At 34.2% G+C, this 11,791-nt stretch overlaps 1 protein-coding gene across 1 annotated transcript; it reads left to right on the top strand.

Annotated features, from left to right (window-relative positions):
* Window positions 1-3,647: 3,647 nt before the first annotated feature.
* Window positions 3,648-7,408, top strand: LOC128220623 (uncharacterized). The gene is made up of 4 exons (XM_052929094.1): window positions 3,648-3,867; window positions 4,112-4,178; window positions 5,369-5,479; window positions 5,827-7,408. The coding sequence occupies exons 1-4, from the start codon at window positions 3,652-3,654 to the stop codon at window positions 6,261-6,263; spliced, it is 831 nt and encodes a 276-aa protein (XP_052785054.1). The 5' UTR covers window positions 3,648-3,651; the 3' UTR covers window positions 6,264-7,408.
* Window positions 7,409-11,791: the final 4,383 nt, after the last annotated feature.

Below are 11,791 nucleotides of genomic sequence, written 5' to 3'. Positions count from 1 at the left end.
GGCATACCCCCAGACGACATCCGGACATAGAATGGCAGTCCATATTTAAAATTTGCATATACTCTTATTTGTCCATAATGACAGAGGTACTTATTTAATCAAACACATCGTTTTAGTAAAAGCATGATAACATCTTTGATATGCATCTTTGTTTGAAATCGATTAAACCATAACATATCATGTTTCAAATATGCAAATTAATAATTATTGTAAACAGAATGAAAGGTTTATTTTGTTAGCCTTAACACTTGACATAACAATATCATAATCAGAGTTCATTTGTATTTATTATTCCCCCTAAAAGAAAGTTAAGACAATTGAAAACAACCTGAAATGAAACATAGGAAACATTATAATGAAATGGTATGTTTCTATGCTTTTACTTAATATCGTCCTGCAAAAAATAAACGCCACTTTCCTGCCAATTTTAACTTGTTTGTAATAAAATTCTGCAACATTTTAATTGATTGTAATTATCAGCAAAACAGCAAAACAGGTACAAATCGTAATAATCGCAAATGCATTGCATTTTTCAACATTGCAAACTACTTAGTTGTAAATAATGTTTCTAGTTGGCCACATGATGCCAGTCAATATTTAGAGCGGTGAAAACAAATGCGTATGTAATTGCCAATCGATTGTTGTGATAACAGTGACGATACGAATATATGATATGACTATCATATATAAACAGTTTATAGGTATTAACTAGGTTAAGGGCTGATATTTGGACTGAGTGTTTATATAACAATTAGAACAGTTAAGATAAAACATGATATATCAATATTGTTTATACACTAGTAAATGCACCAACCAACTTTTAAGTTATTGACATTACAGAATACAACAAATCACTAGTTAAGTCAAGCAGTCAATTCAAAATCATATTTATTATGTTACAAAACTCTTATATTTCCGCCGCGGTGGTTGATTACCTTTTGATCAGAGAGAATGTAACAATATACATCATGTCAAATCTTAAAAGACACATATCAGTTTATAAAGAGTGTAATCTATACTACGATATAATATGTAAATATATACCCCTATTTATACAGCATTAGACCAATTATGCAATTTTTTATCAGATTAGTTACATCAAAAACATCAAACGGTAAAGTGCCATATCAATAAGTGACAACTGTTTCATTTCCAAGGTAAAGTTTCCAAATTTCAAAGCTTTAATTATCTAGCTACATTTAACGCGTCTCATCGAGGTGATTGATTACCTTATTATCAGAAAGAGGCAACATAATGCATCATGTCAAATCTTAGAAAACAAATATTATTTTATAAAGAGTGTAATCTATACTCCGATATATGATGTAAATAACCCCTATTTTTATAGATTTAAATCAATTGAGCAAATCCTTATTCCATTGGTTAAATCTGGTTAATAGGACATATCAAGAACATATAGTATATGTGTTTACAATGATTTTTAAGTAGATCAGTTGACATATATGAGACTTAAACTGGTCACGAATGCTACATGTAAGCAAACGAATGTAACATAAAACAAAGATTTTCAATCACGGAGTTCATTTCGTTAAACTTAGATAACGAAAAACATATTTTAGAAGCAACGACTTTAGTGGTATGTCTGTAAGTATGTAGCTCACTGGGGATTCAACTAGTTAACAGGTACACAACGTTTGTCCCAACATTTATCAGCAAAGTGTATATATTAGATAATTAAAGGCTGACGCAAACATCAACAACGTAAGTGAAATGTTTACGTAATAAACATTTTTATCGATTTATATTGGTCACCTAGAACAATTAAACTAATAACAAATTAAAACTCTGAGTATCCCTAATATAAAGATAACAGGTTAATTGTTTTTAACCTCCTCCACGAATCATTTCATATTGTGTACCATTTCGGGTCGGGGTGTTTCTCGTTTTAAAGTATGTAGTGTGATAATTTTAACAAAATGTTTGACAATATATATGTCACCTTAAATGACCGATCTTGTCTAAGATACCTGGAGTTTAATGATTCATTGAAACCAATATACCCGTCGTAATGAGAAAGTGACTGCGTCTTTTTTGTATGAACTTAACTACCGGGTATTTAAACAAATACCCTAGCTGATCACCTGTCGCTTTTAAACGCATTGACAAAATGTAAATGAACTACCCAACTGAAGTGTTTAATATTGCTTCGTGCGTATGCTTCAAGGTCTAACATTTTAAGTGGGTCATGGTGACTCATATGTTTTAGATTATTTTAACTTTAAATAATTCTATGATTCAATAGCACTAAGCCATTACAAATGGTGCGTTTTAACAAAGCGAATGGGTATTTACAAATCCATTAGTTGTGTCATGCCATTGTAGGATCGTGTTTTAGACAACTTACTAGTCCACAGGCCATTGCAAATGGATAGCTGGGACATACATATACAAATAATATCTTAGCAGTTTTATCAGATTTCTGTGAATATCAATTTTATATATACTTATGAACCTTTTAGGTGAGATATTTGGCATGTATTGAGTAGATTTCTGCTCATAAAATATCGGTGCTTCGGCATTAATTTTCTTTTTCATAGAATTCAAACATAAAAATACTTAACCAACGAGAGAAAAGACCTGAGTAAACTACATTTGTAACCATAGATGGCAATATTATTCAGATATTGTGATTTCTTATAAATATGTAATTATATTTATTATAAGACGACTGTCATCACTTGACACATTAACCTAGACTCTTGCAAGAAATGAAACATAATTTATGGGCTTATACATTTGCCGCCAAAATTATTTTAATGCGGAATCACTTTCGCGGAAACTGTGTTAAAAATTAAATTGTTTTCCAGAAAAAGTACGTGTTTGGGAATACTTAATGAGACAAAGTAACTGAAGGTAGCTGTAGAAGAAAGAAACCCATTTCCCGTTGGATACGAAAATGAAATGTAAAATAACATTGCCTTTTTATTATTTTTTGGTCCCACTTCTAAGTCAGTATAGTATGTATACTCCGTCCTTAAATCCAAACCCTGTTCAATATCGTCCCACTCCATCATCTCATTCAAAGTGGAACTATGCTTCATATGATCGTATTTTGTTATGCCGCTCATGATAGTGATCATCTTTATTACCTCATTTACAAGCTTTAAAAATATAATTCTGATAAACTTTATCAATGAAGCTTAGTAAATATCAGTCAACACTCATATAGTACATGTTTGGTTGAAGAGATAAATAAATGCTAAAAATAAAAAAAATAACAGTTGTCGCACAGCTGCAAAGAACCTGACCACTGATAAATTGATCAATGCATATTAACAACCATTATTCTATATTACGTTGGCAGTCACACATATAATTGAACTAGAAAAGACCAATTATAAACGCTTTCTGTAAGTATATTGTGTACTTAAGCAGGCTACCCTATACTGCTCTACTTCAGGTATTCCATGACATGTGATGTTAAATAACAAAATTCACATTAACTTGTAGGTTATCAACTCATATGACAATGTTACGGTGATTTATCATATATCCTTACTTCCTTGTCCAAAAAAGCACCTATTTTCGTTTTAATTGCTGACGTTGTTCGTGTTTTGTGCGCCTATTCGTTAGTTAAACGATATTGAAACTAATATCAAGTTCCGGCAGTGTCGGTATCTGCCCACTTTTATGCACACGTCAAACATGACGGACATACTGCTTAAGAGGTTGACAATTGTCAGTGTATTGCTTTTGTTGATCGTGCTTATAACAGTGCTCTGCATCGTGTGGACTATGCCGGACAGTAAACAAATAGACGCAAATACGAATATATGTCTAAAAAATAATAACAATAATGTGCAATGTGGTGAAACAATCGAGTTATTACACGCATTGTTTGAAAAGGTGAGCTTAATATGCATTTCATTTCAAAGAATGTAGATCTGATGAATTTGTTTTTAATTTGATTTTTTCCGTGATAATTTTAAATTCTTTAGATTGTACATTTGCATTAATCTTTATCATCTCACTTTTTCTTTTGCATGCGACCAGTTCAATCAGTTATTTACTTCCTACACGAATTTCACTTCCCTCAATGTGCATAGTCAAAAGCTATCATTATTAATTTTGTTCTTGTTAACCTTTCAAGAAAATTTTATCTGCATACATTGAAGCTGAGACAAGGGAGAAAAATCAGACCAAAATATACATTGAAGGTAAGAGAAAGTACATTTTAGTAACGTCACACATAATTTATATAATTCGTTTAAATATTGTAATACAATTGCTCATGCTTAAAGGCACCTTGCGTCTGATTACTTCCAACACAAATCTTTTGCGCTATTACATTTTCATGATTTTGGTATAAAAAGGCTTTACATATCTTTCATTGTACTATTGACATAGATTTTGACTTATTTTGTAATATTTTAATTTCTTAAAATATCTAGGTCATATACAGACCGATTTTAATAGTATGCTCTATTAAGATAATGTGTGTTATCTAAACACTTATGACATGTTTAATCGGCAAATTAGATTAAAATTAGATGTGTGCATGCAAGTATAAGCTTGATTTTATAATATATTTCCAGCGCGTGTCCAATCAATTTCAACAATTTAATTTCTCGCGGATATTTTAGTTTGTATAAGTATTAAGTAGAATGTGGCGAAAGCAGACAGCTTACAGAATCAGGTTGAGTCCGTGCATGGGATCAAAACCAGGACTTGAGTCCATTTTGAGATACAATGAAAAGCTAACAAGGTTTTGGGATCGAACCCATAACCTCTTGAGTGAGAGGTGGGCACAGTGAGTGTTTGAAGGAAACATTATTATGTCGTCTGAGGTGAAAATCTACAGTGTGGCAGTTAAAAATGATACTAATTATTACTTTAACACAAACAATGGTTATATAGGTTTCATATTTAAGTACGTAACATTAAGACTATATTATTCCTCAGCTTTTCAAATCATTCCCCTAACAGAGGGTCCGAATTTTTTTAAACAATATGAAACACAAATGTATGCTGCTCTATAAGGCTTACCTTTGCTCATTTGGCCAATCAATTAGCAATACTATTATATTATGGATAAATATGTTTGTCTTAAAAAAATGTAGTTTAATACGGTCAGAAAACATTTACACTGCACTTATTTTTGATAAGCATGAATCATAGAGAAAAATCAAACAATAGACAAAACAGTTATATTAGACAAAAAACATGCTATTTCAACCAGTTCAGATTCAAACCTACAAAATTTGTGCAAATTTGCCAACAGGGTGAATTTCCCTGGTGTATAAATTGCGCTTAAATGGCACTAGGGGTAAATTTGACTACAAGGATAGGTCTTGTCATTTGATCAAGACATTAGTTAACAATTTTCATCCATTCACACCGATTGCAGATTCTCTGAAACACAACGTTCAATTGATGTCAGACTACAAAAACACGTTGTGGGACATGAAACCTTCTGCAAAATTAGTTGGCATTCATGAGAAACAAGATCATATTTCAGGTATCGGTATAATGCACGTATAATGATTTTTATTTTTTAAGAAAATTAAAAATACCGTTATTGTAGATAAACCATACGTTTCTGAGTGTTACTCATACATATAAGATGAATGAATAACCATACACGATAAGTTAAGGAACATATAAGTCCAAATTTGTTTTTCAACCCTAGATGTTTTATGTAAAGATATCAATGTACTCATAATCATCAAATTAAATTTATCTGTGGGGAAATAACTTATTTTCAAATTGATTTATTCAACGTCAGTAAGTTATGTCCTCCTGTGCTTTTCAACACTGATGAAAACATTTTATTTCTCGTGTTTTATTACAAAATATCATTTTCAGGTAATCATTCAATGACAACGGTCACATGTTGGCGTCACGACAAAGACCTATTTTATACAACAGGGTTTCAGAGATACGGAATTAGGTTCCAAAATGGCCGATTAATTGTTCCCGTAAGCGGTACATACTACATATACTCGTTCCTAGGACTAACAGAACGACGTCTTACTGACGACGGAATTCCAGTAGAATCAAACAATATGCACGAAATAAAACATGCAATGCATAAGTATAACGTACTTGATACTGTTGCTATGGAAATCGCATCAAATTTGCAGTCTCGTAAAAACGCTTCGGAAGGTTACTTTAATTATTACACTAGTCAAATAGCTACCTTGGCGAAGCTTCGCGCTGGTGATGAAATATCAGTAAAGCTAAGCGACGTGACACTTTTAAAATACACGGGGAATAACTACTTTGGCCTGCATCTCATATAACATCTCCGACATTGGGGCAGCGTCCACGTCGCGTCGGAGGGATGGAGGACCCAACAAATGCCCCAGTTTATCAAATTCAATATACAGTAATGTGAAATGGGCCCCATCAATTTGGAATGGTCTAGTTGGCTCCTTGTAATTCTATACGGTACTGTTTAAACTGGGTTTAACCTATTACATTTTATTTTCACAAAGCATTTTAATAACGCATCATTTCAATTGATGACGTCATTCTATTTATATTCTGATTTGACGTCAGCTCAGTGAAAACAATCGTATAGCATTATGATGACTACGGACAAGCTTACTTTGCAACATGTGTTCCTTTTAGAGTCAGTCAAGATAAGATGCTTCTTTAATTTTCATAAAATAGAAATTGAGGGAGCTCACATAATTAGTGCAAGAGTTGGAAGAAAATAAAGAATAAAAATATAAAAGAGAAATACATTTTAAACATTTAACTCAGCAGAATTTTCAGTTGCGTAAAAATAAATTGGAAATAACACATAAACTGAGTGTATGCACCTGAACTTTATACACGCCTAAGATCCTAGCTATGAATTTTGTAAATCATCATTTCTAAAAATGCTGAATGAGAGGCATTTAGCCGATTTCGAATGTTATATTTGTGAATGCTTTTTGATATAGATTTTGGTCGCAAGTGAATCTTTTTTGGCAATGTTAAGAATGAACTTGGCTGCCTTTAACTTCTTTTACACAACATTGTACATAAATGTATGTCGCATAACTTTCCGCTATGTCAATTTTGTATGTTTAAAGATTGAAACTTTTATGTCAATATGTAATTGTATAATCATGAAATAAAATGAAATGGTATTCTAGGAGAAAAAACTTAAACCGCCATGAGTGAAAGATTTCTATATATTTTGTGTCTTTTTGTTCTTTCTAACGTCTGATTTTTGAATAGTAGTTTTTGTTGTATAAATATCATTACTAATTGAATATAAACGATTTTTGTATTGTAGAAAAACGCTTAAAAGAGTCAGGTGAACGATAACTTTTAGGAAAATGATTTAGATAAAACAGAGACTTTTATTTCAACTTCGAGTGTATCATTAATTGTTCTTTTGATAAGATTGCATATTACAATTTAAATTCTTTACGACGTACGTTACTCGTATAGAGCGTCATAAATGATAAACACTATTAAACAATATAGTTATTTTTTTATGGTTAACCTTGTTCTTCCACTACTGTTTGTAAATAAACGTATCAAAACGTGTTTATCAATTACAAGTCAATTTAGCACTTATGTCAAGGTGACGTCATACCGCCGAAAATAGAGCAGTCACACCTTACATTATAACTGGTTTGATGTTGCGCTTAAAAGCATAGCAATTTGTTGGCTTTCCCAATTTTGCCTGTTGTTTACTGTCAATCATATAAGCTGCACACTCAGATGCCATTTTACTTTCAGAGCAGATATTCGAATATTCGATTACCAAAAACAGTGAAAATACACATTTAAGAAGTTGTAGTAACTATTATTTTTATTCGCTCAAGTAAAAGCCGGAGCATTTTAACCCTACTTGCCAGTACGCGCGGCGGACCCTGATTTCCCTGAATGAGCCTTTAAAATTACCTATTTTCAGAAAGAAAAGAAGCAATACATTTTGAACAATCATAAAACAAAATCAAGTAATTTCAATTCCACTGCCATCATATTTGTAAACAATGTGTAATTCTGGTCAAATGGCGTATTGCACCAATGGAGACTTTTTCCGGACGAACAGCCTCGTTTTGGGATTGGACTGTACTAAATGTAAAATAATAAAACGAAAACATGTGAGGATCTTGACTCTTCTGTTGTACTTCAATAGAGGAAATATACCCTGAAACGTTATACTATACAGTTTACCGAAACTAATTGAATTTGCAGAAGTCACTTGTCGGATAGCCAGTTATTGTAATATAACGGGGATTTTTGCCAGTACCCGACAATATGTCCCTAAATGACATAGGACGCGTGTTTAGTGTATTGTCAGCACATTCACACCACTGGCATTATGGGTCAATCGTTGTAAATACAAGACAAGCGATTTTAATACACAAAAAACAGAGTTGTAGGCAAAAGCTTTATTACTTTATTTATTTAACAACAAAAAATCAAATATTCGAATACGTATACCGATTTTGACATTCGAATACCAAACGTTAGAACGAATATTCGAATATTCGTTTGCATAAAGAAGCGGTTGGGATACAATTCCAGTTAGGAATATTAAGATTTAGTACAGCGGCAATGTAGGCGTTTCTTTATTTGTGTCTATTAATGCGACAACTAAACACGGCCTTACCATTGTGTTTGCAAATCCCGATCTTCGCAATGTCAAGTACCCTGGTATTACAATTGTGAACATCGACAGCTCGTTTGAAGAAGTTTGTTTCAGGGGAGTGTTTAGTTCTAGTTTACCCAAAAATGGTGAAATATTCTTGCAGTTAAAAAGTAGTCTATCGGGATATCTGGACAGATGGATTGAGCTATCAAGGACAGAGAAATCATACGATAATTTGCATGATTTGATCAAGAGAGACGACTCGTGAATGTATGTTTAAAAGATTTAGCTTTGTTTTTAAGAGACCAAGTTCCCAAAGATGTTGACACTTTGGCAACTCATTTGGATCAGTTCAGAGAGGCACGTGCCTCAAATCTACTAGAGCTACCAAGTTCAGAATAAAAGACCTAAACGACAGATGAACCATATAGATAAACGGAAGGTAAATAATGATTTGTGTCAGAGAAAAAAGACACGTTGTTTTCGCTAAGGTCAAACAGGACAAATTGCCAATGACAATATCTGTCTGGGTAAAAAGCAAGAAGGTAATGCAGAAGTGGTACATGAAGGTCGATAAAATACTGAAGAAGGCGAACTTTGCTAGCGATAACCATAAAGACAAGGCACAGAAGGACGCGGGTACAAATCTTTGCGTAAATTTTAATACGACGGTGACTAGTTAGTTATTCAAATGCCGATTTCGATACAAATGTTTGAGCGTCGACATCAGTTAAAATGACAGCACCAAGTTTTTAGACAACAAGGCAGTCCAAGTCCCAATGGTGTGTCAGTAAGGAAGGCATTTGTCAATGTTGATCAATTCACCAAGACGGTCTAGGTTTGTGTTTAAGCAGGTGGTAAAGAAGTAAAAAGTCCAGTTGCAAATATTTATCTTGAGACACTGTTTTTCACAAAATATTACGTGCCTCTTGTAGGGTAGGGAGTCCCCTAAATGGCAATATTAGTCCCAGCCTCGTCAGTTGCAGTGATGCTGAGATTTCTTCGACAACGCATACCCCAGTTTTAGGCATTTTTCGCTGTATTTTAGAATATAAAATAGCCTTATAGGCGAAAGGAACCGGTGATCAAATATCATTCCAGGCACACCGACGGGTGTTTTTTTGTAGAGAACAGAGAGACCTAAATTTCAAAGCATTAACGGACCTTATACCATTTTAATGACCGGAGATATCTTCGAGATTAGCTACCCCTTACAAGATATATGGGAGCGCGTTAAGAGTACGAAAAGTCGCGAAATTTGGGATACTTTGACGCGTTAGCAACCGGTGACCAAATATCATCCCAGGCACCTCGATGAGTGCTTCTATTAGGGTATAGAGTCCCCTAAATGGCAAAATTGGTCCCAGCCTCGTCAGGTGCAGGGATGCTGAGATATCTTCGACAACGCATACCCCAGTTTTAGGCATTTTTCGCTTTATTTTAGAATATAAAATAGCCTTAGAGGCGAATGGAACCGGTAATCAAATATCATTCCAGGCAACCCGACGGTCGCTTTTTAAGGGAGCAGAGAGACCTAAATTTCAAGACCGTAACGGAGCTCATACCATTTTTGGGTCCGGAGGAATCTTCGAGATTAGCTCACCCTTACAAGATATATGGGAGCGCTTTAAAGGTACGAAAAATCACGAAATTTGGGATACTTTGACGCGTTAGCAACCGGTGACCAAATATCATCCCAGCCACCCCGACCAGTGCATTTTGTAGGGTAGGGAGTCCCCTAAATGGCAAAATTGGTCCCAGCCCCGTCAGATGCAGGGATGCTGAGATATCTTCGACAATGCAGTTATTTCTATTGAGTGTGGAGTTCGTTATAATGGAGGCGGTATTATTGATCCACCTACGTCTTTAAATGAGACAGAAAGGGAATGTCGAGGCAAGTGCGAGTTTTTCTCCAATTATAAGGGAGTTGCTAAATGGTATATATGACGTAGGCAACTTTCTTGGTGACATCATTGTCTATATTGTTACGTTTGATCATCTTGTTGTACTAAGAGAACTCTTTGAAGGACTTTGTACATCCAGCATCATCCCTCAACGTAGTAAGTGTTACTTTTACGTCAAGTCCATTGAATGTTTAGGGCATGTGATGGGAGAGGATAAGGTTGAAGTACAACCAGATAAGGTTTCTGCTATTACAGAAGCATCTACACCCGAGACCGAGAAACAGGTAAGTGCGTGTTTAGATCTCATTGGTTTAACAGAAAGTAGTTCCTCACTTTTCAACAATAGCGGTGTCGCTTACGGATTTGACAAAAAAAAAAAAAAAAAACGATTTCCTAACAAGGTAAGGTTGGGTGAGGCCCAGGAAAAGGTTTTTTTTTTCACTAAAAAGGGCACTTTAATTTTCCAAATATTAAAGATAGCTGAAATAGGAAAGAACTTCACTTTTCAAACAGATGCCAGTGACACAGGTGTATGAGTAGTGTGACCGGAGATGATAGAATGCCGGTAGTTTATGAATGTTGTAAATTGAACAACGTGGAGAGGTCATATTCAATAATTGCGATACTTTGGCAACCCTACCGTTTCTGAATTGTCGCCATCCCAGGCAAGGCCAATGTTCTGGCGGATGGCTTGTCGAGAGTGTAAGATGTTACTGAGGAGATTAGGGTGTCAAAAGTGCATACAATTTCCGAAGGTTAGGCGTATGTCACAAATCTTGTATTTTAATCAGCATGTTTTGTTTGTTTTGTTTTTAGTCAAATTATTAGGAAACCATTTAATTTATCATGATTTAAAGTGAATTTAAATCACTAGTTGTTATTGTTTAGGTGACGTCAGCATCGACTGACGTCAAAAGACATGCACGTTGTGTGATCGCCATTGGTCGATTGGGCTATCCTGGGCGTCGACATTCGTGTGCCGTTGGAGAATGGGAATAGGGGATGATGTACGTATGATCATCGATGGTTCGTTTGTTGATGTCGGAATGTTAGTAATCTTGAATATTAACTGTTGTTTAAAATAACTGGAACATTTTTGTTTGCAGTTTAATTCAAATGTATATAATTGTATGTCATAATATTTAAAAATATAATTTCATTGTAAAAAAATATTATTGTTATGTTGTTGTTATTCCTATTCACTTAAATAGACCGCCCCCGCTCTAAGCTATTCCTGACCTATGATATATTCTGTGCCACTTTTCAAAAGCGGGGTTAATTCCAGTGCGTTTTTAGAAAATTCAAATAAATGCTTTCATGAATGTAA

The sequence above is a fragment of the Mya arenaria genome, chromosome 15 (assembly GCF_026914265.1).
Source record: "Mya arenaria isolate MELC-2E11 chromosome 15, ASM2691426v1".
Classification (NCBI taxonomy): domain Eukaryota; kingdom Metazoa; phylum Mollusca; class Bivalvia; order Myida; family Myidae; genus Mya; species Mya arenaria.
This window is presented reverse-complemented; position numbering and strand designations above follow the sequence as displayed.

Bases quoted from the DNA above. Each gene is read 5' to 3' on its own strand.
- LOC128220623 (XM_052929094.1), top strand. From the start codon at position 3,652: ATGCACACGTCAAACATGACGGACATACTGCTTAAGAGGTTGACAATT. The intron at 3,868-4,111 runs GTGAGCTTAATA...TAACCTTTCAAG, and splicing joins TACACGCATTGTTTGAAAAG to AAAATTTTATCTGCATACAT. The intron at 4,179-5,368 runs GTAAGAGAAAGT...CACCGATTGCAG, and splicing joins GACCAAAATATACATTGAAG to ATTCTCTGAAACACAACGTT.